Raw genomic sequence first — 26,423 nt, 5'->3', positions numbered from 1 at the left:
GAGCCCCAGAAAGCGTGTTGGAGCTAGGGTGTGTGTTGCAGATGGGAGTAGTCACCACTCCTGTCCCTCTTCAGGAAAAGCTCCGTTACATGATACATAATTCTAGAAAGAGTTCAGTGAATTACATGAAATAATTTATCAAGTGTTCCCGTTCATGGAAGAAGCACAGAGTTCCCCTGTTAGAGCAGTTGCGGAGTGAGTGCAGGCCTCTAGCCCTGCATGTCAGGGTGGGGAGCTTTCCACCTGCATCTGCCGCGTGAGTCAGCCTGCCACCAACATGAATCACAGTGATACTTCCCCAAGTCACAGGGAAAATTCATGTGAAAGATTTCAACTATAAAAAGTCCCCAGCGTTTCCTTAAAACATCGGGTGCCCACCAAGGTCAGGGCTCGACGGTGTCTGGTTTGACACAACGTTGTAGGTAATGATCTTGCACCTTCCCGTCGGTGTGTCATGTTCAGCGAAGACTTCTCCGGGGCCCTGCTTCTGGTGAGGTTTGGGAAGGACGACTGCAGGAAAGCCCTGCTGTCCAGATCCAGATCCAAATCCAAGCCATGCTGTCATCTTTGTTTTCTCCACCTGGGGGAGTGAGAGGACAAGGCCAGAATCCAATGGGGGGGGGGGGGCGGTAATTAGTTTGAGGACCCTGGATTTCCTTCATTTTAAATATTTGATTAAGATGAAATTTAGCATGGCTCTAAAGGGGTGGTAGCTCTGAGCGCGTGCTGTTCTTGCCCAGTGGGAACACCAGAATGCCTGGAGGAGGCTAGCCGTTAGCCACATGTGGCTCTTGAAATGGATGAAAATCAAATTAAATCTAGAAATTCAGCTCCTCAGTCATACGAGCCACGTTTCGAGTGCGTGGGAGCTGAACGTGGCTGGTAGCCACTGGACAGCAGCTAGAGAACACGTCCTTCACAGGAAGCTCAGATGGACAGAGTGGCCTAAGACCCTGGCAGGATCTTCCAAAATGACTCCAATTCGAGTGTAACTGATTTTAAGTCTGTCAGCTATCACTCTTAATACGAAATGCCAAATTTAGAAGGAAGTGGATGCAATGAGGGGAAGGGGGCAGTGGAAGAGAAGGGAATTGAGGGGCGAGGAGGAGGCGGCCCCGCTCACCACAGGCCCGGGACTGCCCGAGTAGTAAAGAGCTGCAGCTGATACGCGGATGAGGCCACGCGGTCTCCCGAGGGACTGGGCCTGGGGACACCCAGGGACACAACATCCCTCCCATCTTCCTTTTTCGACATTTTACCTTTATTTGTTTTGGCAGTCGAAACACACAGGGTTAAAAACTAAAATAGTACAAAAATCGCTACTCTCTCATTTCACCTAACACACACTCTGGGAGCAGAGCTGGCTCCGTGGTCCAGAGCTTACGGGAAGAAGTATTGCATGGCCGAGGCCAGGCCCTGTCCGTCACGGGGGTGACCTTCCTCTCTCCCCAAGTCATTTTCCTCTCCGTAGGCCATGCTCGTCCCTCCAGGTGACTCATTCACAGTCACCCCGCAGGCGCACTCTGAGACCCTCGTGGGTGCTGGGGGGCGGCGCGGGACACGCGGCAGGGTCTGTTTGCTTTCAGCAAGCGCCGGGGGCGCTGGTGGGTGTAGGGGGCCCTGGTGGCATCTGGTTTCTCACCCTGCAGAGCAGCAGCCCTGGGGCTGCCCGCATCAGGGGCGCCCTCCGGTCACTGTGGTGTCAAAGCTGCCCACACGCTTCTAGAGGCTGCTTCCGGTGGTCCGGGTGGTCTCGCCAAGGAGAGGATCATAAAGGTGACATGCAGATGTGAAGCAGGAGCCCGTGGTGCCAAGATCTGGGGGAGGAGGGCATTCCAGCCAGAGGAAGTAGCCGGGGCAGAGGCCCGAAGGTGGCCGTGAGCTGGTGTGTCCGCTGGAAGGAAAGCCAGTCTGGCTGATGACAAATAAGGGTGGCCGGAGCAGACGGGATAAAGTCAGAGACGGGCACAGGCAAGAAAGGTCCAGTAGGGTCTTGTCAGCAGCCCTTGGCAGGATTTGGGGTTTTTACTCTTAGGGTGATGGGAAGCCACTGAGGTGGTTTGAGCAGGGAGGGGGGATGATCTGACAAGTATTTAAAAAGATCTCGGCCGCTGCTGTGTAGGGAGTAGAGGGGCAAGAAATGAAACCAGGGGACCCCAGGTTCCGCATACCCGGAGCTGAGGCCCCAGCAGAGCGGGCCGTGGGCGCTGGACGCGGGTGGGCTCGTCGGCTGGCTGCTCGCTTTCTGGGCCTGAGCTGAGAGCTAGCTCTGGTGGCTTCCAGCCCTGAAAGGCCGGAGTGCGGACAGCTTTGCTCTGAGGGGCCAGCTCCGGCATGGCGGCCTTGGTGTTTCCTAGACAGCTTGGTTTCTTTGCAGACCCCCTTTCTCGCCCTCATAAACACTCGAGGCTGACTGTCACCAACCGCAGGGTTGTCCTGGAACCACCTGTTGAAGAGAGTCTTCTCCCGTTGAGTGGTCTTGGCTCGTAATTCTGTTCCATTGATCCCTGTGGCTGTCTTTACGCCAGTACCGTACTTTCCAGGTGAATGTTCTTTTAAAAGCTCTTACAAGGCGTGCAGGTACGGCTCCTCAAGCTCTGTGTCTCGTGGTCTCTGGCACATAGTGGTGGTAGTTCATCATACAATTGCAGAAGGGGAGAATTTTAGAGGATGTTGTAGAACTGTTTGGATGTGGGACACAAGGGAGGTGGTGTCTGAAGTCCGGGGACCGAGCAAGGTCCCAAGTCTGGCTCCACGGCTCCCTGCACGATCCCAGGAGGTCGCCCTGCACTCCAGGGAAGGGCCTTGCGGCGTCCCGGTGTAAGAGCTGCTCCAGGCGCCTGCCCTGCTTCGGGCTCAGGCCAGTGGCTGGCGCGAGTGGGTTGGGCGGTCCCAGGGACTGTCAGGGGACGCAGCGGGAGTTCTGTGTGGGCAGTGTCCCCTCTGGGCGCTGACCGCTACAGGTCCAGTTGGTTGCTCGTCCTTGGCCCTGAGGAGAAAGATGTGTTCAGAGCGTCCTCTGTTTCTTCAGGCCCCTGCCTTGCTCTGCTCTTCAGGCCATCCTCACCTCCTCGGGCCTCGCCTCCCTTCAGAGTGCTTCTTGCAGGTGACCTCGTCTGCGCACACAGGGGAGGCCATCAGACTGACAGCCGTCCTGTCCTGTCCATCCTCTGTTCTATTGTCACTGCACGTGGGGACCCAGATCCCGCTCCTCGCTCAGTTGTCCCTCAGCCGGGCCTCCCCTCGGTGGCCTCCCCCATCAGCTCGCAGCGCAGTCAAGCCCCTCGCCTTCCAGACAGTCCGAGGTCCCTGCCGTGGCGGCTGCTGCTTGCCCTGATGCTCTTCCTCCCGGCCACCTTCCCAAAGCCTCCCCTCCTTGGCCTCAGCCCAGCGGCCTCTCCCCGCTGCCCCCCTGCCCTCAGCAGCCCCCACCAGCCCCAAGATGCCAAGACCAAGTCCACAGACTTCAGCTTTGAGTGCCACTTGATGGGGTTGACCTCTTCCTTCTTGCAAGGCTTTCTTCCCTCAGCCTCGTCCTTCTCTCAGCCCCCCGCCTCCTCTGCCCTTTGCACTCTGCGCTCCTCCACTGGGCGGTCTCGCTCATTCGGTGACTTCAGTGACCGTGTAGACGGGTAACTTCCAAGTTCACGTCCGGCTTGCACAAGGTGTCTGAGGGCCAGCCACACAGCCACGCTGCCAGCCTCTGGGCGGGCGGAGAAGGCAGCTGAGGGCGGCCAGGCGGTGGCCGGGACACCGAGGACAGCACTCCAGCCCTTGTCCACAGAAGGGAGCGAGGAGGGGCGTCACTGTCTTTTGCTCGGACCCAGGGTGCTCACGACCTGGCTTCTCGGCCGCTTTTGCCTTCCCGTCACTGTGACTGGTGCCGCCAGCTACCCATCTGCAGGTTCCCCATGCCCAGGCCGGCACTCCACGTCACCCGTGCACCTGCTGGCCACTGGGTCCGGTGCAGCCACCACTGTGTGCGGTCTGGACCACTAGCCGAGTCTGCCGCCTCCCCTCCCGTCCGCAGTCCACACTGCAGCCCGAGGCGCCTTTCGAACAGGAAGATGGATTCGCACCCTCACCCTGCTCAGAGCCCCCTGCATGGCTTCCAGGGGCCTGTCAGGTGAAGGTCAAACTCTGACCTGGGCTGGTGGGCTCTGCAGGCACCTGCGGCCCCCAGGCTCCCCGGTGCCTGCCCGCCTGTCTGCGGCGAGGGTTGGTCGCACTGAGCCACCACTCTCGGTGGCCCTGCCTGAATGCTGTCCCCCCAGCACACCCACATATGCCCTCAGAGGGGCCTCCCTGACCTGGCCGGTGAGGGGCAGTTCCCCGCTCTCGCAAAACAGGCCAGAGTGGCATCCAAGCCCTCCCGGAGCTGACATCCCATCGGGGGAAAGACAAGATGGCCAGCTCGTAGCAGAGCCCGGCTGGGCGGGCACCAGCCCACGGAGCTGAGCGTGCTGTACGGAGGCCTCGGGGAGCCGCACTCGGGGTTGGCAACGGGGCAGTGGGCCAAGGCACGGGGCTGGCCACATCAGGAGCTGGTGACCCGAGCATGGTGCTCTGTAGACCACTGTTAAGCCAATGGGCTCAGAGCCCTGGGAAGTGACTACAGTGACTTAGCCTGGATGATGGGACCAGGTCTTCTTTCTTTTTTTTTTTTTTTTTAAAGATTTTATTTATTTATTTGAGAGAGAGAGAATGAGAGACAGAGAGCACGAGAGGGAAGAGGGCAGAGGGAGAAGCAGACCCTGCCGAGCAGGGAGCCCAGGTCTTCTTTCTAGAAGCTCACTCTGCCTGCCCCGAGGACAGTGCTCCAGGGGAGGGAGGCCAGCAGGGCCCACGCAGAAGGGCCGGTGCCTCCAAATCAGCAGGTCTTAGGGATAACTTTTTGCTCTGTCAGGCATTCGAAGCCTCATCTCAGCGTGTGTGCTGCATGGGCTGTGGATATGCATGGAGCTAATTCTGTTTTCTGAGTTAGCCATATCACCCAGGGCTGGTGTTCCAAGCTTTGTTGCAGGAGCCGGCCAGTGCCCTGTTGTCCTCAGGGTCAGTGTGTGTGGGGCTGGTGGAAAGGTGGAAAGGACGCGTCAACTTTACTAGATACGTGCATATAAATTAACATTTTAAAACAAGTACTTGGCCTAGGAGGCGACGTTTGTGCCTGGGGAGTGAAAACTAGGGTTCTGGGGAACAGGAGAGGTATGGGCAATGTTTTTAAGGAAGAAAACCCAGCTTTCACGATCAGGTGGAAAGAATGACAGGTGTGAAGGACAACATCCATAAAAGCCCTTTCGAGGAAGAAGCTGCTGACTGGGGGAGAGAGGGGAGCCCAGGCCCTCGCTCCCGGTTCAGGGTCCCGTCTGCATGCAGGCATCCTGCATCTTGGAAAACTCTTCCTAAGTATTCCTAAGCACCTTATTTCACAATAAAGCTGCTCTGATTTCTTAGTAAAAATTCCACTCGAGGAGGAGAGCAAATGGTTGGGGGCTTATGTTGGCGTGTCTTCTCTCCTAGCTCAGTGTGATTGGAAGAGGCTTGGTGGGCTTGTGTTTCTAGGATGAGCTCGGTAGGCTTTTCAAAAGCACACATGTGCGCATACGAACTCCATTCCTTTGGGCGGACTGGAGGTGTGGGAGGAGTGAACGTTTGCACAAAGAATCTCGCGGATGCTTGGTTGACACTCGCTGGAGGTCATGCCCACCTGAGCTCCCTGGGCACCCTCGCCCCTATGGGCCTGCCCAGGTGTCTGCTGCGTGTGCCCTCGATGCCCACCCACCTCTGCTTGTGTGTTTGCACAGCTCCTTCTCCCCTCAAGAGTCAGCCACGTGTCCTCGGACAACCCAGGTGATGCAGTGCAGTGCGGAGTTGAGCACTAAACCTGGAGCCTGGAGATGGACGCGGCGTGGGGGTGGCCTAGAAAGAAGAGCATTTCCTGAGGCTCGAGGGGCGAGCACTTTTCTGTCACTCCCGCTGATCACCGAGGGCTGAGTGGTGTGTAGGCAAAGAAGCCATGAGCTGTCTGCTCGTGAGATCCCTGCAGCTGTTGTGCAAATGACCACAAACTTACTATCTTACAGTCTCCGAGGTCAGAAGTCTGAAATGGGGCCGAAATCAGGATGTCCGCATGGCTAGTTCTTTCTGGAAGCCCTGGAGGAGAATTCGTTTCCGGGCCTCTTCCAGCTTCTAGAGGCCTCCTGTGCTTCTTGGCTCGTGGCCCCTTCCTCTGTCTTCCGAGCCAGCAGCCTGGCTTCTTGCAGTCTCTCTGAGGACCTCACCTCCGCTTTGTCATCTTCTTCTGTGTTGCCTCGTCTTTTCTTGTCGAGACCTGTGTGATTACACGGGGCCCACCCTGACAGTCGTCACCATTCCAAAGTCCCTTTGGCCAAGTAAGGAAGCATATTCACAGGTTCCAGGGATTCGGACATGAATGTCTTTGAAGGGTCATTGTCATCAGCCTGTATGTACATCAGCCTATGTGAGAAATGTTTAGAAGTAAAAAGTTGGAAGGAAGATGTGAGAAATGAGGTATATCTGTGAATCCCTGGAAATCCAGCATTACTGGAGGTGGGATGTCGCTCAGACTCCAGCCACTTTAAGGGATGGTGTTTACAGCGGAGTGGAGGGGACTGTCCCTGCGCAAGACTCGTATATAGTTTCCAGATGCTAACTGTGCTGCAGAATACAACCGTCTGAGGTGCGCATGTGTTTCTTTCTGTTTTTATTTTGGAAACAGATTTCCAGCAGGAAAAACAGCCTAGCTGCCACCCCGTCAACAGTGTCTAGCAAAATAAAAGTGCCAATCCCTCAGCCCATAGTGAAGAAAGAGAAGCGGCAAAATTCTTCCAGGTTTAACGCCAGCAATAACAGAGAACTTCAAAAACTACCGTCTTTAAAAGGTAATTTCTATTACTTGTCTTTTAAAAGAGTGTGCCCGTTTAGGGAGAAGGAGTCACGTTGGCTAGTTTGCCGGCTTGTTCTGCCTCTGCTGTGTTTATGTTTCTGTTCGGGTCTCTTTCCTGAGGTTTGTTTCGTTCTGGGTTTGTTTGTTTGTTTGTTTTTGGGTTTTTTTGCTGTTGTTAAATGCCACTAACTGATTTACTCAACTGATATTTCGAATTCCAGAGCTGTTTGAGATAAAAACGTAATCGCAAATGTGTTGTAGGTATAACACACTAGAAAAGCCAGAAGAGAGACTTTCGGTCTCTTCATGTGCATCCTATCCAGGCTAGCTGGTTGTTTCCTTCAAGTAATTCTCCTCTTGCCTTTGTCACCTGAGCGCTAGCGATTCAGAAAGGAGCCAGGTTTTCAAACTACAGTAAAGCCTCTTCGCTTTCCTGGTATTGGATAAGTGAGAACTATAACCATAGTCCTTTGTGGACTTTCTCCTTATGACTCATTTGGTGCTTACACTGCCCAGGGGTTTCCTATTTGAGATTAGTCAGGGAAGGGTGCCCTTCACTTTGAATTTCCCCCAAAATGGCATGGTCGCCTCTTTCCATCTGAGGGTGTTCAATCCCTAAAAGTACTCCCCTAGGAGATGTTGAGGTTGAGGTACATAAAATCAAGGAACATAGGGTAAGGACCCCAAGGTCAAACATGAGCCTCTGAAAACCTATATATTACTAAAATGTAAGACTGGCGTAATAAATGAAACATCAGACGTCCTTCGTATCTCCAGTCTGTAACAGTGGGTCTTCTGCAAGATGTATGAACCCGGAGCAGGAGGTGCATCATCTTTACAGGTGTGTTCCAGTGCCTTCCACGCTGCAGGGCAGATAGCAAGGGCTCAGTGCAGACCTTCCAGGCAGGGGGAGGGATGAAGGGAAGGACAGAGGAAGGGGAGGGTTGGAGAGAAGGAGCAATTTAGGGATTCACAGGTACACTTCCTGCCCCTCACTTCCTCGGAACCCAGGCTGTCCCTGCAGCTCACAGAGCGTAAATCTGGCTTATCTTTGGTTTGGCTTCAGCCTCGTAGATAACACACATGTTAACTCATCTGGAGGGATGAATAGAGGGAGCACAGGAGATTTTCAAGACAGTGAGCCTATTCTCTACAATACCAGGATAGTGAATACATGGAATTTTGCATTTGTCAAAACCTGTAGCGTATACAACAGGAAGAACAAACCCTCTTGGAAACTATGGTATTTAGTTAATAATGATGTGTCAGGATTGGCTATCGGTTGTAACAAATGCACCCACATGAATGCAATCCCGACTTTCCTCTTGGGATCTTGGGATCACTTTCCTTCTGTTTGAATACGTCATGTAGAATTTTCTTTAATGAGAGTCTGGTGGTGGCAAATTCTTTGTTTATTTATCTAGAAAATATCTTCATTCCGCCCTCATTCTTGAAAGATGTTCCCTGAGGATTGAATTGCAGGTGGAATTATCTTCCTTCTGAACGGTGGAGATAAGCATTTCATCGCCTTTGACTTCCATTAGGATTGAGAAACCAAAGTCAATCTCTGAAGGGATTGTGATTCTGGCCACTTTTCTGATTTTTGTCTGTAACATTGATTTTCAGCCGTTCCACTGCTGGGTGTCCAAACATGGGTTTCTTTATTATTGGGCTTTTTTGGGATTCGTTGTGCATCCTTAGATTATTATACTTCCTCAGGACTGGAAGGTTCCCAGCCATTATGTCTTCTACATTCGTCTCTCTTTTTTCTTTGGCTTTGAACAAACATGTATTGGACTTTTTCATTTACTGTCTTAAGCCTCACCTGTATTTTTCAAACTTTTTGTGACTTCCCATGCAATTTTCTCGATGAAAGGGTCTCACATTATGTCTAATAGAGGACCAGTTTTATTTCCTTAATTTTCAACCGTTCATGGAAGGAATACCTTCATAAAACATAGTGAAAATAAATAACTGTACAAATGAAATATGAAATGCAGCCTTTTTGTGTTATTATAGCTAATAGACATAAAATTACCTTGCTGAATTGCTATCAGAATCTCTAAACACCATGCTTGACTTCTGTTATCTTGCTGAGAATCTTCAGGTCTGTCTCGTATGTGCTGAACTCCCTTTGTTGAGCTTTTAATCTCAGGGATCCTTTTTCATTTACAGAAGTTACATTCTTAATCTGCAAGATGACTTTTTCATATTTTCCTGTCCTCTGACAGATCACACCTGCCGTCTCTGTGGGTGCAGTAAACACAGCTGCTTTGCAGTCTGTGTCAGACGATGTTATCATCCTTGTCAGAGTCTGTTCGTGAAGTCTTCTTTCCTTGAGTACCTGACTATTTTCTAGTGTATGCTGGTCATTGTACTCAACTATTTAAAAGAAGTTAAAACTGTGCTCGCTTCCGCAGCACATATACTAAAAGAAGTTAAAACCTAAAACAGAAGTATCTTCTCCTATGGGGATTGATTTTTGCTGCTTCTGCCAGATACCTGGGTCACTAGCAGTCTGGGGGTGTTGTAAATCACAGCACAAGTTTATTACGACTTGTTAAATTAGGCCAGTTGTCCTATAAAATATCCCGCTTATTCCCTGTAGTTCCGGTAAATAGAAACTATTTTTTGGATGGGATACATCAGACGTGATGCTGTATGACCCAGGAGATATTAGTTAGTGCGGGACATTCATTCGGTCTGGGTACTGTCATAAGCAATGCCAGACTCTGCAGTGTGTTAGGGTGATGATGGGTTGACCTCTCCATCGGACCGCGACACTTCCTCTGCAGGCGTGCTGTCCAAAAGTACCGGTGGCGATCTGCAAGGTACGTTGTGGCATCCTGCTGGTCTGTTCCCCCCAGCGCTGTGCTGTCTCGTGCACACCACGCGACAACCCTTGCTTGAGTCAGCAGCCTCACTAGAGAGTTAACATTTAGTCTGGTGTTCTTCCGACAGCAGAGCTGTTTCTTACCAACTGGAGATGTTTGGTTGTCTTGACCTGTAGCTCCTACTGGAAGTCAGGATAGGCTTAATGCTCTGCCTTTTAGTTACACTTTCCCTCAAATGGTGAAAACTAAAGATTTTTTTTTTCTGGTTTTCTTTTTTTTTGGATATCATTATGGACTTAGGTATTCTGATTTGATTTCAGTGTGCTTCAGCCTACTAAAATCTTTATTCTTTCTGATGTACAGATACATAATTTTAACCACTGGATATTCTTTGGGCCAACTCCTGTGTATTTTTTGACATGGACACATTTGTTTTTGATTCCTTGATTTCTGACACAGCAAGATGCTCCCCCAGCCTCATTTTGTACCTTCTTTGCCCCAGACTTGGACTGGCCACTTTCAAAACACCCTGATTCCTTTTAGTGGGGGTTGATTTTAGAGACCAAAATCTGGTCACTAGGGGTACTTGTTGCTATTGGACTGATGTTGCTTTTAGGTGCTGTCAATGGAGGAAGGTGGAACATGAGTATATATTCGTATTAGTTATGCATTCATATTGACGTTTTCAGTTCAACCTTAACATGGTGTTTTCACGTGTTTCTTGAATCTTCAGTTTTATATCTCTTTTATACTGAAAATCTTGGTTTCAAACATCATTGACATCATTATTGCTACATCCTATTAAAATAATTCACAACAATAATACTGATATTATTACAAACAGTAGGAACTTTGAATTGGCTCGTTTCATTGCAGAAAAAGTGGTTGTGTTTTTATCAGGATCCCATCACATTTTTTAAATGTCCAGGAAGAATTGGCATCTTTAGAATATTTGCATCCTCTGGCGTAAGAGTATGCTATGCGAAGGCCACTTTCATTTCCTTTGGGGTGTTTTTAAAGTATCCATGATGTGGGTTTTGCACAATTCTTAAGTTTTATGCCTAGCTACTCTATTATTGTTGCTATTGTGTCTTCTAGTTAATTATTTATATGAAGGCTATTGATTTCTGTGTCTTGCCTTCACATCCTGCTTTCTTACTGAATTATCTTATTGTTCCCAGTAGTTTTCAGTTGATTCTTTTGGATGTCCCAGGTATCTAATTAGATCTGCACATAAAGATAACCTCACGTCTTTGTTCTGAAAATCCTACTAGGTCTTCCCCCTGAATTGACTGAAAATTCCAGTAAGATGTCACAGGTGGTGGTGCAGGTGGGCATGTGTATCTTGTTCCTGACCTGGATTTTTTAAACAACCGTATTATTCCATTCTGTGGTGATCCTCGGTTTTCAGCCATTATAGATCATGCTGTAATGTGAATCTTTTGTCGTCGTTCACATCTTTGAACCTTTTCTTAAGCTGGTCTCAGAGAAAGGAAGTACTGGACTAAAGCCTGCGTGTTTTCAAAATCCCTTTATAGAGACCACCCAGACGCTGTCCGGGGAGGTGGCGGTAGACACGCTCTGCCCCGAGCGGATGAGAAGCCTGGCCCATTGCACCTTTTCCATACTGGGGCCATTTAAAATCTGAGTCATCTGTTAAGTGGAAAGTAGCATTTCCTATTTTTATTCATTTAACAGTGAGGCTGAATGTAGTCTTCGGGCCCTTTTCACTCAAAGATTTCCCTGAATTAGTCCCTTCATTTACCATTTTTGGTCTGGAAGGTAGAAGTGTTCAATGCTAAGTGAAGGGAGATGTTTTGGGTGACGTGCAGCATGCAGTTTGTCTCTTGGGGTTGTTCCTGTGGGAAAGAAGAGCCTGGGAGAAGTCAGGTCATAAAGGAGCAACTAGGACTTAACAGCAATTAGCTGGAGACCTTGGGACAGAAAGTTGAAGTTGCTAAGCACTTGGGCTTTTATGAAAGAATTTGTTACATTATTGTTGGGAGAATTTACGTGGCCCTGGTTTTGTAAAAATAAAATACTTCAGCCTTTTTCAAAGCAATTCATTTTCTGATACCATTGAAAGTTTGGCCATACAAGTGGGTCATTTTTACTGCCTAAAAATGAACTGTGCATGTATTTAGAGGAGCTCTGCCTCTTGGCCATTAGTTGCAGGATTAGAAGAGTGCAGCATGAGAAGTTGCCAGAACGCCTGCCCTAATTCTGGCGGGCCAAGAAACTGCTCTCCTCAGTCCTGTCTTCTGCCTCGGGCTTGGATTTCTGCATCTGCTCCTGGCTGCCCAGGGTAACAGAGGAAATGGCCCCAGGCTTGGTGAGGCCGGTGCCAGTTCACAGCGAGTACTTACTGACTGTCTGGGTTGTCCGGAGCATGGGGAGGTGGCCAGGACAGGGACAATGACCAGAGGTGGCCCCTGCACTCCAGGAGCTAGCAGACCCTGATCCACCACGCTTTTCCAACTCAGGCTCCTCTTGGCTCCGTTCTGTCAGCAGCTGGGCAACAGAGGTGCCACCAGGGCCCCCGGGGTGCATGACCGAGAGCCAGTGCCGTGTCAGCCCGGCCCTTCTGGGACACTGTCCTGTCTGCTCTCCTGGGGCCACAGACGTGGCTTTTACTACAAGGGACAGTCGGTCTCAGGCCTCTGCCAGCCGTCTCGGGGCAGAACCTGGGAGTCGGCTACCAGCTAGCTGTAGCCTCACATTTAATGTTTGGCTCCGGCCCTCCCAACACCTCCCCTTGATTTCTCAACGCACCTCACGTCCCGCTCGTGCCCGCGCACACCCAGCGGTCCCATCCTCTGTCCAGCCCCTCGCGGCCCTAGATGCCCAGCTTTCCTCTGAGCGCTGCCTCATCTTTTTTTCTAATTATGGTAGAATATACATTGCAAAGTATTTATCATTCGCACTCCGTATCAGTGTCCATTAAGTACGTTCACAGCACTGTGCGCCCATCACCACTGTCTGTTCATCGTCCCCAACTAAACCCTGCCCCTGGTGCACAGTGCCTCCCCTCGCCCTCCCCCTGCCCTGCAACTGCCATTCACCTTTCTGTCTCTGGGATTTCACCTCCTCCAGGAAGCGGAATCATCCGGAATGTGTCCTGCTGGCTCTGGCTTCTCTCTCTTAGCATCGTGTCCTCAAGGATCATCTGTGTTGTAGCCGGTGACAGGATTTCTTCCTTTTTAAGGCTGAATAATATTCCAGTGTGTGGCTAGACCACAGTGTGTGGCTAGACCACAGTGTTCGTCCGTCGATGGACACTCGGGGTGCACAATGCACCGCATGCGTTACTCTTGCGGGAAGCGTCACCGAGGGCAGAGCTGTTTGCTTGTCTGTTTTGGTGCCCAGTCCAGCATCTGCCAAGGATGCAGGAGACACACTTCGGGCCCTCTGCCTGCTCCTTCCACACTCCTTCAGTTTCCAGAGAACTGCCCTGGCGTCCCCTCTCGTGAGGAGCCAGTCCAGGCTCACTGCTCCGTCCACCTCAGGTTCTTCTGTGTTAGCAGGAGGTTTGTTCTCAGTAGCTGACGTGAGAGCACCTGGATATGTCACGTGTACGAGATACACCTTGTGTGGGCGCCCTGCCTCCCCGCAACCGGGGGGTGCTGTGAGCACTTGCTCTGCTTTCCAGCCCAGCTGTGGGGAGAACGACAGCAAGCCCTTGGGCTAAGTTTTCCTGGTCTACTCCACTTACCCCCGCTGGCCTTCCCTGGGGACCAGCCCAACCACGCTTTCTACTCGCCGGACCCGCTCAGATCCACGGGCAACAAGCGCCCGTCCCTTTGTCCTTGCTTTTGGCAAGCAGACGTTCCCTGGCAACCTTTGAACACAGCTGAATGCTAGGTATCTTTGATCTGCCCCAGGAAAAAGTCTATTTTAAACTCTTAAGGGAAGCCAAACGTTTTAGGTTAGCTCTTTTACCCAACAAAACGTAGATCATCCATGCTCCTATAGTTTCCAGTTCAAAAAAAAAAAAAATAGTGCCGGCCAGCACAACGGCCGTGCTTTGCTGTGACAATACCATGGTTCTCTAGGTTCACAAAACAACTTTCTTTTCATGAAGGGAACTATAAAACTTCTTCGCTAAAATATGAGCATATTTAATTTGCAGACAAAATTGCCTGGGAGAAGGAAAATAAAACCTTGAGCTAAATTTAGAAACGAAAACTGGAAAGTTTTATTCAGAAATGCTAAATCAGAAATAAAATCAGTGGGATGTATTTACAGGCAGTTTGCTTTTAAATAAAGACCAAAACAAAGTGGCAGAGGGACCAGAGAATAAAGAGTAATTCCTTTTTAAGCCTTCGCTTTGGTACAGCACGGACATGCTTGCATTTGCATCTTTGATGGGAGAGCGCACTGAGAATGGGGGGGAGGCGCCTGTTCGCCCGCCTTCTGTTCTGGAAGGCAGACCCCCTGAGCCCAGAAGGGTGCCCTTCCTCCCTCGGCATCAGCTCAGGCCCTTTGTGAGCTGGACTGGTGCGGCCGCAGTGGCATGAAGGGAGGGAAAGGGGCGGGGTTGTCCCGGGAGAGCAGGAGCCCAATTATGAGGCCGTCCTGGAAGGCAGGTCGGCCCGTCCCAGGTGGTAATGGAGGGCGCCGCGGGACGCCAGACGGGTTGTGTGCCAGGGGATGGGGCGTGTTAGTGTCCAGGCAACTAGGTGGCCTGTCCCTCTTAGTTATGCGCCACAGGGAAGAAGAGGTTTAAAGAGTATTAAGGGGGTTTTGGAGAACCAGGATAGGTGTTACTGCTTGATCCGTCCATCATTCAGTATACTGGATGGTGCACCTGCCATGTGCCAGGCACCGTCTGGGGCGCTGGCCTGGGGAGAGAGCCTGTGGCCCAAAGAGGGAGTAGGGAGGCTTCTGGAGTGGGGGTGGGCCATCTAAGCAGGGCTCCCACTGCAGCCTGGGGGTCTTTCTGAAGCACTGTTGCTAGAGGCCATGTTCTTGGAGTGCGGTGGCGTCCACAGTTCTCAGCATGACACCTGGAACGGCTCGAGCCACTCCCTCCCAAGCCCGCACTTCAGCCCAGCAGGGTAGTAGCCTCCATCCATGACGTTGCTCCTCCTCACAACCGAGGAGGTGGAAGATCACATACACCCCTCCTCCAGGTGAGAAGAACCAGCCCCAGGGTAATTCGAGGCGGCAGGAACGGGCAGCCCAGCGACAGGGTGTGGCTGCGGTAGGAGCCTCTTCGGGGAGCACCACTGAGGGCTTGTTCCGTCGGTGAAGACGATGTTCCGGGGACCAGTGGAACCCTCGTAGCTTAAGTGAGGGTCAGATTCACAGCAAAGGTGGCAGATACGGTGGTAAAAACTAGCTAGTCCATGGCTGATTCTTTGAGGCAGGGAGTCCACATCCTCTAGTTTCTTGGTGCAGTTTGTCTTGCCTCATTTAGGCCAGTTTTTGTTGCTGTGTTTTTACCTACATGAGCTCATGGACGCATCACAACGAACAAACCTTGGGGGTCATACTTCCCATCACAGCCGATTCTCGGCTCATCACCTGCACCAAGAGGCTGCCTTCGTTGAGGGTTCCTGCCCGTTAACTTCATCTGTGTCTTTTTAAAAACTGTTACGTGTCATTTTTATCAAAGTGTTACATGCTTATTTTAGCAGTACTGAAAAACATACAGACGTTTCAGGAAGAAAAACCACCCGTTGCCATAACGCTCAACAGTTGATATTTGGGGAGTATTTCTTTTTATGATCATACTATTTCTGAAAACTTAGACACTGCCCTTTCCAGTTATTTTCGTCTTATATACTTGTAAAGATTTTCGATGGGTGTGTAATATTTCATTGTGTGGGATAATCCCTTTGACGTTTAGGTGGTTTCTAGTATTTTAGCATCATAAATAAAAATGTGATGCGCTAGAAAAGAACTTACTAGGAATTAACCAAGGAGGTAGAAGACTTACACACTGAAATCCGAAACCCTGCTCCAAGACACTGAGGACAGCGGCAGTCACGGGACCGACATCTGTGTTCACGGACGGGAAGACAGGACCTCCAGAATGTCAGTGCTGCCCGAAGAGATCCGCACATTCAGGGCAGTCCTTATCAAAATCCTGACAGTTTTTTCCCAGAAACGGAAAAATCCTTCCTAAGATTCACATGGAATCTTCAGGGACCCCAGATGGCCAAAGCAGTCTTGGAAAAGGACACCACACTCGGAGGGCTTAAGTTTCCTGATTTTAAAACTTCCTGCAAAGCCGCAGTAATCAAACCTGTGTGGTGCCAGCATAAAGATGGACATATACACCAGTACAGAGTAGACTGGAGAGCCCGGAAATAAACCCATCACATGGTTTTCGGCAAGGGTGCCACCCACTCGATGGGGGAAGGACAGCCTGTTGAACAAATGGCCCTAGAAGAATTGGATGTCCACACGCAGAAGAGTGAAGTTGGACCCCTACGTCACACCACACCCAGAGAGTAACTCAGGGCGCCTGGGTGGCTCAGTTGGTTGAGCATGGGGCTCTTGGTTTCGGCTCAGGTCATGATCTCAGGGTCGTGAGATGGAGCCCCGCATCGGGCTCCCTGCTCAGTGGGAAGTCTGCTTCTCCCTCTCCCACTCCGCCTGCTTGTGTTCCCTCTCTCGCTGTCTCTCTCTCTGTCAAATAAATAAATAAAATCTTTAAAAAAAAAAAAAAAAGAGTCTGCCTTCGGCTCAGGTCATGATCCCGGGGTCCTGGGATCGAGCCCCGCATCGGGCTCCCTGCTCTGCGGGAAGCCTGCTTCTCCCTCTCCCACTCCGCCTGCTTGTGTTCCCTTTCTCGCTGTCTCTCTCTGTCAAATAAATAAAATCTTTAAAAAAACAAAAACAACAACCAGTGTTGGCGAGGATGTGGAGAAATTGGAGCCCTGTGCGCTGTTGGTGGGAATGTGAAATGCTGCTTCTGCTGTGGGAAAAAGCACGGCAGCTCCTCTGAGAGTTAAACATAGGAATGCCGTATGTCCCAGCGATTCCGCTTCTGGGGGTACATCCCAAGGAGTTGGAAGGAGGGACTTAAAATAGACACGGCACACCCATGTTATCGCGGCTTTATTCACAGTAGCCCGGAGGCAGAGGCAGCCCGAACGGCCATCTGTGGATGAATGGGACACACGGGGTCTGTTCGCACCACGGAATATCCTTCAGTCTTACAAAGGAAGGAGCTCTTGCCACCTGCTAATGGGGCGGACCTCGAGGACGTTACACCGAGGGAAGTAAGCCAGTCCCAGGACAAAGCCTGCCTGATTCCACTTGGATGGGGCCCGTGGGGTGGTCAGGTCCACAGAGACAGAAGCAGAACGGGGGTCGGGGGTGTCGGAGGATGGGGGGGCGGGGGGAGAGGGAGTTCTTGTTTAATGGGGACAGAGTGTCGGTTTTGCAGGGTGAAGAGAGTTCTGTGGCTGGATGGTGGCAGCAGCTGCACAATAATGTAAATGGACTTAATACCGCTGAGCTGTGCACTTCAAAGTGGTTAAGACAGTGAATTTTATGTAATGTGTATTTTAGCACAATTTTTAACATATTAAAATGTGATGCTCACTCTACTACTATGTTTCTAGAATAGAAACATTTCTAGAATAGATTCCCAGGCGTAAAATTACTTAGAGAATCCTGATCCATATTGCCAGATGATTTTAATTCCGGAAGGATCCAAACAACTTACAGATTTGTTGGCAGGGTCACGGCATGCCTTTACCAGTGCCGAGTAACTGTCATTTGTTGAAATGATTGCTGGTTTGATGGGCAGAGAAATACTTTTTTACGCAAGTGTTGATCACTTACAGGTCTTTTGTGAACTGAATCATTTCAACATCTAGGCCCCGTTTTTTATAATCAACTCTGGTGTATATTTAACTCCTTGTATTTACAGCCTCTATGTTTCCTCTGGTTTTTTGGAGGGAACATCCAGAAATTTGTAAATTTTTTAATGTGAGCAATATCCAATAAGGGTTTGTCCGTTGTTTTTAAATGCCCTATTCTCTTGATACTCGACTTCCCTTCTGAAAGCTGTAGGGACGTGGGGGGTAAGAGGGTGATTTTGGTTTGGTTTTTTACTTAACTCATCTCAGGTTTTGTTTTGGTGTGAAGACTTAAATTGGCTTATCCCCACATCACCAACCAGTTATCTAACTAATCTTCCCATTTCCACTGATGCGAGAGTCATTCTTTGTCGTAATAATACACTTGGATGCATGTGCTTCCCGCCCTGGGGGCTGTAGCTTCATCCCATGGACCCGACCTGACTCTTAGGCTCTCATTACACCGGCATGAATTCACAAGCTTTCCGGTGGGTAGGACTAGCCTCCCTCACAAGTAATCTCATTCTCTTGCTTTTTATTTTTCCAGAGGAACTTTAGAACTGTTTTGTCAAGGGAAAAAAAATGTGTCAGGAAAATAAAGAGACCCAACCAAATTTTGACTGGAATTGCTTTACACCTGTAAATCAATTTGGGGGGGAAATGAACAGTATATTTATAGTATTTACCCTTCCAGTCCAGGAGCCCGCCTTCTGTGTATTTGTTCAAGTGTTTTTTTCCTCTCTCCATATTACTCATTTGTTTCTTTGCTTATTTATGTTTAGGGTGTGTTTCATCAGTGACTTCCAGATCACAGTCCTTAGGTTCTTTAAAGAACTACTTTATATGTACAAGTCTTCAGAAGAGCATGGGGGGAAATCACTAATAAAGTTGAGATCCTTTGATCTGAGATCATTAGGAAAAATACATCAAGAAACCTCTTCACTTGTTCGTTGACTTCTAATCTGTATATTTTATGTAAAGATCCTAGAAGTCTTTCCCCCTCATCTCTTGATTTTCGCTCATCAGCACAGTCTTGGGACAGGCACGTTTCCCCTTCTCATATCCTATGAAACATCAAATCATTTGAGGCCAGGTCTCTGTCTCTTTAAAGTACAGATCTGTGGGAAGCATCTGCTCCGGACCCCCTACTAAGGCCCCTGCGCACCTCGTTCCTCGTTGCACACACGTCTGAGTTCATCTGACATCACTCCCTGGGTGAGAAGGTGGTGGTGATCCTAGGACAGCCGTCCTTCCTGCGATCTGACAACCCAGCGGGTCAGCAGCCAGAATTTAAATTCACATTACCTGACTGGAAGCACGGGCAGTTTTTGTTCAGCCAGAGGAGGAGCCAGGCAGGTGCAAGGCCAAGTATGCGCAGGTGGCTAAGGACGGGTCCCCATCGCTTGTTGTAAATAACTGCATGGCCAGCCCTGGAATCCAGCAGCATCCTTCAGCTCTGGGAAAGAGGGAGGCCCTGGGTGGGATTTGGTTTGCCTTTACTTAATTTATTTTTGTGGTCGATATTGATGCATATTGTAAAAACTGCCTTCTTGCTAGTGACGGGGCCTTGCTGAACACCCCTGGACAATTGTAGCGGCTCACTCATTCCTCGAATTACAGGGCGTGCCAGCCCACAGGTGCAACTGCTAACCCCTCTTGCATCTCAGCTGTTTCTTACTATTGAAGAGGTCTAGAGAGCAGAGGGCCTTGTTGTTCCGGTTCACACAGGGGAGTTGTAGGAGAACGCATGAAAAGAGATGTGGTTTGAACAAACTTGGTTGTGTGTGTGTCAAGAAGTGAGGCATCTGTTTTCCGTTGTACCCGTCGGTGACTTTCCCTGCAGTTTGTTTTTAGTTGGAGGTAGCAGTGATACTTCTTTTTGTTAGGGGATCATCTCTTTGATCCCCTCCTCAAACTCCAGAAACGTCTGTCTCCTTGGCACAGCTTTTTACATTAACTCCTTTTTAAGATAAGAAACAAAGATCTAAATAAGAGCTTTTAAAATTAGCCTCATAACAAGGGAAATATCCTTTTGTAGCTTAGAGATTTTAAACTTAAATTTCTATAAACTTCAAAGTATCTAACGTGTTGCCATCTCTAAGATAAAAAACGAACACTGCATTTCATTTTATCGCTTTAACTGCCTTTGATCTGTAGCGCTTTCTAGCTATTCAGTTTAAGGAAGCTTTCATTTCCCGTGCAGTTTTTTAACTGAATTTCCCAATAAAAACACTAGATCCCGAGGGAAAAAAAAAAAAACAAACCAGCGTTTGAGGATCCAGCTCATAACTCGGCAATAGGAGGGGCTGAGCCCGAGTCCACACTAGCGGCTTGGGATTGCATAATGTTTGAATAGCCATTTGCCTAAACACCGCGAAACCCGGGTTGCCCACGTGCTAACTCCGGCTCGGATGTCGGAGCGCCTGGAACCCGGAGCTGCCGGCGGCCAGGCGGGAATGAGGCGCCTCTGACTTTGGGGGCCCGGCCCCGGGGCGCCGGCAGTGGAGTTCCTGCGGCTCGCACGCACTTGCCTTCCGTGGCTGGCACTCGAGGCCGCTCCCAGTCCGGCGGAGGGTGGGGGGCCGGCCCCAGCCCCCGCACCCTCGGAGAGGGGCTCTCGGGCTGGAAGCTAGCGGGGAGCGAAGCCTGCGGGAGCCGGGAGCCGGCCGGCCGTGCACACTGACAGCCGAGCAGGGCGCTCTCTCCATTTGCAGTTTTTTTAGTGTCATTTTAAGTTGCAGCTTCAGGCCAATCAGCGAGCCCCATGCCTGCTGACATCACGGGGCAGCCAGTTCCCTCCAGCTGCAGAGAGCTTCAGTTTGTCTTTTTTTTTAAACTAAAATGGAGGCTGGTTTCTTGCCTTAAGGAGTACATCGCCTTTCCCGCTGGAGTCTAGATGTGGACATGTAATAAAGCGGGCAGCAGGATGGTGGTGGACGCGGCGAACTCCAACGGGCCTTTCCAGCCCGTGGCCCTTCTCCATATTCGAGGTGAGTTATTGTGTGTCGCCGAATCGGAACCTTCGGTGGTTAGTTAATAAATGGCTATTGTGCTTCAGATAAGAGGAGCAGGAAGTCCCTGCTGGCAGACCGTCGCGCCGCGCTGCCCACTTAGCCCGCGGAGGTGGGCTGTGCCACCCCGGTCTGGCATTTTACGAAGACTCGCGGAATCGGAGTCTTGAGAGAGGCCTTGCACGCATAGTTCAAAGCTGGTTTTTCTGCTTTCTGCTCGCTCTCCCATCCCCCTTTCCGAGCCGTGCTGATGTCAAAGGATGTGAAGTCACTGCCCGGGGAAGGTATTGGGTGGAGGTGGGAAGGAGAGGCGGGCGGCAGCGCCGGGCCAAGTTGTCTGTCCGCAGAGTTTCTGTTACATCTGGGTCGCTCGACGCTGCAAACGTTTCATCGGGGGCACATCTCCGTCATGAAGATGAACCGTCAGGAAATAATGCAGAAATGCTCGGAAGAGAACTTCCTTTAAAGGGGTTGTTTTCATTCCTGCCGTGGAGCCTCAGAGAGACATATGCTCAAGCTTTGAGATACAGAAATCTATTGTGGGTCATAATGTCTGAGATGTTAGCGGGTTCATGGAGTAGTAGGAAATATTTGGCATTTAAATAGGCTCCGTATTGACGTTTGACTTTAAAATTTAAAACAGCAACAAGTTTCCAGTGTGATGTACGTGGGTCTCGCTTGCTTCTTGGTAGTTTATACAAAATTTGGGTTCAGAATTGAGCTGAAAAGCACAATTACCATAGTAATTAATAATTATTACATTAAAATATAAGTATCCGGGTAGTAGTATACTTGTTCTTAGTTGGCATTTTCAAGCACGTGTTATATAAAATTTTTTTGTTCATAATTGAGAGAGACAGAAAATGGACGTTAAGCTTTATCAGATCACTTTAAAATGTATAAAATGTCACAGCTACACCCTGACAAAACAGTTGTCACTGTCAGAATCTCCTCTAAGGACCCGTGTTAAGGAAGGGTGGGGGCAATATTCCTAGGTGACTAATAGTCCTTATGACTAAAATGCCGGACAAGATTTTTCAGATCCTAGGGTGTATCCAGGGAAGATAAACCACACGAATACTCAATCTGTTGGAATAAAATGGGTGTTGCTTTTCTCTCCAAACCCTCTTTAATAAAGCTGGTGAAAATTAATACCCACAGTGACCAACCTTTAGGTTGGGCTACGCATTCATTGTTTTAGGGTGTGTGCCCAGAAAGGAGCCAGTGTTGACAGCATGTAGTTATTTTAATGGCAGGAACCAAACGGGTAAAAGCAAAATGTAACTGTGTTTAGGTTTAAGTTAGTTCTTAAATACTGACTAGTTAGCAATCAGATAATTTTATTACATATAAAATATATTTTTATAGTTTTAAGATACCTTACAAATAACGTAGGTTATTTTGGTTCGTGAGTTTTTCTGATTTTAGTAAACACTTAAGGCCCCCGTCATTTTTTGAGCTAAGGGTTTATTCTGAAATGGAATTACTTGGTTTTGTGTCCTATGATACCACACTGATTTTTTTTTAATTTCACTCCAAGACTTTATTATAGCCAGGTTGGGTTTTTTACCTTTGGTTGAGTCACTGGTTGGTTGCTGTCTGACTGTGGAGGGAAAAAGTAGTGGGGTGTATTAACCCGAAAGAGACTTGAGTTTTTAAGAGGGGGTGACCTGAAGGGACCTGAAACTAACTCTTAATTCAAATGGGAATAATTTCTAATTTCAAAACTTGAAGAACACTGTGTTTACTCATAAGCAGTTTTTGGAGCAAGCATGTTAGTGTGCAGTTCAGCAAGATTGGTTTTACTTACATTGGTTTTTAGATTCTCGACCAGCTGAACACCCAGTCAGCTGCTCTCCTGTGATGTCCGGTGCTGTGGGTCAGTGACCGTGACTGAGAGGCGCAGCCCCACCCCAGAGCCAGTGGTTTTGTGGAGAGACCCACAGGGGCCCTGCCCCCTGTGCAGGGGGTACGCAGGTGCTGGGAGAGCAGGGACTGATGTGATGATGCTGGGGAGAGGCGGCAGCCAGGAGGGGGCGACGCTGAGGGCTGCCTCCCTCTCAGGGTGCACCACGGTTCCCATTTAGGGAGGAGGGGGTCTTCCACACAGAAGGGAAAATGACCTTCCAAGGTCACACACACAGCCTGCACATGGTTGGGCCAGAATCCAAACCCAGGCATTTGTGTTGTCTTGTTTGGCATCTTTTTTTTTTTTTTTTCCCCAAAAAAAAAAAAACAACTTAAAATAGAAATTTGGGCAGTTTGTAGAACCTTTTGCCACAGGATTATACTCGCGGTTTTTCCCAGTGCCTTATCAACATTTATCTGTTTTATTGGCCTCTTGTGTGTGACAGTTTGAGCCCGGGGTTCCATTTCTTTCTTTATTTTACATCTGTCTGTCAGTTCCCCTACCACGCTGTGCCAAGCAGGTCCCTAACTCACCACAGGAAGCGAGCCCCGTGGCCCAGCTTTGGGAGTTTACAGCCCCCTGCGGGGTGGGTGGCATGAGTAAACAAATAAATCAATCCGATCACTGAACTGATTAGTAGTCCCAGTGGGTTGGACAGTTCTCTTCTATTAAATAATCTAGAGTTTGCAATTTAATGTGGTGAATTGGCACATCCTATAAAAGTTCAAGCGTGAGAGGGACACACTGTTGGAAATCTACATAAACTTTTCTGTCTGTAGAAGGAGAGCGCGTCACCTGAACTTGACGGCTGTAAATTTAGCTCGATGACTTAAATCCTGGTCTCCCAGCGCTGTCCAAGAGAACTGCCTCTGTTGGTGACGACGTTCTCCGTGCTGACCACGGCGGTGGCCCCAGACACCTCTGACCAGGGAGCACGTAAAATGTGGCCAGTGCCCCTCAGAAACTGGATTTGGGATTTTATTTCATGAGAGTTACTCAAATTTAAGGAGACACTTGTGTCTGTGGCTTCTGTCGTGACAGCGCAGGTTTAGACTGGGGTCCACGCTTTTTCAGAAAAGGGCCGGCCTACCTCGGAGATGTCGCAGGTTCTGTTCCAGATCCCGCAGGAAACCTCATGTCACCGCAAATCAAGTCTGATGAAGTTTTTGGCTTCCCAGCGCCTGCAGAAGTCACGTTTGCACTCTGCTCTAGTCCGTTAAGTGACAGGAACAGTGCACATACCTTGATTTAAAAATACTTCATTGCTGAAAAATGCTGACCATTGCCTGAGCTCTCAGCAGGCTGTCATCACTGGTCACAGGTCATCGTAACAGATACAATAATAATGAGAAAGTTTGGTACACTGCGAGAATGATCACACTGGGACACAGAGACGCAAAGTGAGCAAAATGCTGTGGGAAAAATGGCGCCCACAGACCTGCCTAACGCAAGGTTGCCACAGACCTTCAATTTGTAAAAAACACAGTGTCTGTGAGGCGCAGTAAAATGAGGTGTGCCTGTAGATAAATAGTTTTGGCCAGGAAAGCAGACATAGGCAGTAAGTAAATGAATAGGCACGCCTGTGTTCCGGTAAAGCTTTATTTACAAAAGCAGGTGACAAGCCAGATCTGGCCCATGGGACCCAGTTTGCCAACCCCCATTCTAGACCATTCCGTGAGTTTTTGAATGGCCTGTTGGTGTAGTACAACGTGTCACTTCCAGAATCAGGTTTAAGGCCAAAAAGATGTGAATGGCCAGAGAGGAGAGAGCTCTTGACCCCTTTCCAGCTGTGTAATTCCGGCCTCCAGAGAGTCAACTGCATCTTGGTCTAGTTGTTCATAAACTCACTCGGTTGATGAGTCTGTCTTTGAAGGACTGCGATCTAGCTGTGGCCCCTTGGGGAGCTCAAGAGCAAACTATTCCTTTAGTGGGAACCCATTTTTCCTGCGATGTTGAGGTCTAACTGCAGAAGTTTGTTTTCTCACGAGTAAAAGGGGCCAGAGGCGGTGTGGAGGTCAGAGCGGATCCAGTGGCTCAGCCAGCAAAGCTCCTGACCCCTGTGCACAATGCAGGTGGCTGGCTAGAGGGCCCGCTCTCCTGCGCGATGTGATCACAGTGAGGGCGGTGCCCAGTGGTATCCACATTCCCCCAGCGTTTCAGTGGTGACCAAAAATAAAAGACCTCTCGAAAGCTCAGACCCGTGAACGTCTCTCTGCCTAGTGCCTCAGATCAGCTCAGGAGTTCTACTTCACAAACATCTGGATGTTGTGCACCTGTCCTTCTCTCTGAAGCAACTTTTTAGAAATACACCTTTAAAGCTTACCTGGAGTGATCCTGTATGCAACGTCGTTTCTTTTGTATTCCTGAGGGTGTGTGAAAGGTAACCAAAGTAACGGATCTCCCTCGAGGTGGGGGGTGTTTGCGTCAAGTCCGCACTCTTTTTGTTCATCAGTCTTCCCTTGAACTTGGGTATAATGTCTTCCAAGGGTTTTCCGATCATGACTCCTGCCTGGCAGCAAAAGCTAAACTCCCAGAATTTTTTCACTAAAATATGAAGAATGAGAGAAAAATAAAGACACGAGGTTGACAACCGGAGAGCTTGCTGCACTGCGCCCGTCCGTTCTCAGCACAACCTTCCCCTTCCCCACTGTCCTGTTTCACCACCTCATCTGCCAGGTGTTGATTATGGGCTTTCTTTTCTGGCCTCCTCCACGAATTGTAAGCATCCTGAGGAAGGTCACGGTCAGCTGGATATTTCCCATGACCTCTAGCATCATCCCTAGAGTATAAGCACTCAGTCGGTGTTGGTGGATTGAACAGAAAAGGCTGTTTCTCTGAAGGACCATTCAGATACTGTTGATTTGGTGTATTTTCTAGCTAACTACTTGATCAGTCAGACAGTACTTGTCAGGCTCATGAGAAGCTCTCCAAGGGAACTGGTTAAAAAAGTGGACACGGGTAACCACTCTGTGCTGGGCCTGGCTTCAGACTAAACCTCTTCCCTAGCAGATGGAAATAGGACCACCAAGCATGTGGAGATGTGGAGAGCTCCACAACAGGGGGTGATTAGTTTCTCTCACTAACGTACTGAAAGGAAAGTCTTCTTTTCATCTTGGAAGGACACTGACTGGAGTCCGTGAGGACAGAGAATTAGAGCAGGTGACTCTGGTTTTGCATTTGGCCCTTGAATTGTTCATAAATCAAAAGCCCGTCTGTTAAAAAATAAAGAGACATAACAAATACAGTAAGTGAATCTATATCAGACCTTTGTTCTAAAAAACAAAACAAAAACCCAATGTAGAAGACATTTTGGGGGCAATTGGAGAAAGTTGAGTGCAGAATGATACGGGGTGCTGTGGAATCAACTGTTAGTATTCTGGGTGCAGCAAAGGGGTGGGGGTGTCGTAGACACGGTCCTTCTTCTTAGGGACTGGAGATGGAGGATTTAGCAGTGCAGTATGAAGAGCGCTTCAGCTTTCTTGAAATAACACAGAGAAAAATTACCGTAAAGCAAATACACTAAAATATGAACAACTGTTGAATCTAGGGAAATGGGTATCCAAGTGTTCATTCAGCTTCTACATAGGTTTCAACTGTTTCGTAATGTTAGAAGTATCCTGAAAATGTTCTGCTTTAGAAAAAAATGTACAGAGGAAATTTAATTATTCAGAAATTGTTTCCTAAACAGTGAGCGGTGGTCTTTATGCTCAAGTTTTGGCTTTTCCTCTTTCTGCCTTTATTCCACTTGCCAAATCAGTGGCTGTTGCTGAAATAATGAGGTGAGGGTTCGGCCGTCCTGGGCGGGCAGCGTTGAGGGGCCAGTGGGCACAGCTGCTAAGCACATGCCGCCCGGACAGCAGCATCGTGTCACCATCAGTATTTTGGGGGTGTACACCTTTTTGGACGTTTGTTGGCGTTGTTATTGGTCTTCTAAAGCATAGCAGC

At 49.2% G+C, this 26,423-nt stretch overlaps 1 protein-coding gene across 8 annotated transcripts in view; it reads left to right on the top strand.

Moving 5' to 3' along the window:
* Positions 1–26,423, top strand: part of PPP2R5C (protein phosphatase 2 regulatory subunit B'gamma) — a 118,713-nt gene that overhangs the window by 6,409 nt on the left and 85,881 nt on the right. For 3 of the 8 annotated variants that reach the window (XM_034992717.1, XM_034992719.1, XM_034992718.1), the window contains exon 1: positions 20,321–20,548. In XM_034992717.1, coding sequence (XP_034848608.1) covers positions 20,455–20,548 — 94 coding nt within the window. In that variant the 5' untranslated portion in view covers positions 20,321–20,454. Of the gene's footprint in view, positions 1–6,739; positions 6,903–20,320; positions 20,549–26,423 lie in introns of those variants that run through there. The other 5 variants (XM_034992724.1, XM_034992725.1, XM_034992721.1 and 2 more) reach the window with 4 other exon arrangements.

This window comes from Mirounga leonina, unplaced genomic scaffold, assembly GCF_011800145.1.
Source record: "Mirounga leonina isolate KUSES-001 unplaced genomic scaffold, KU_Mleo_1.0 Mir_82, whole genome shotgun sequence".
NCBI lineage: Eukaryota > Metazoa > Chordata > Mammalia > Carnivora > Phocidae > Mirounga > Mirounga leonina.
This window is presented reverse-complemented; position numbering and strand designations above follow the sequence as displayed.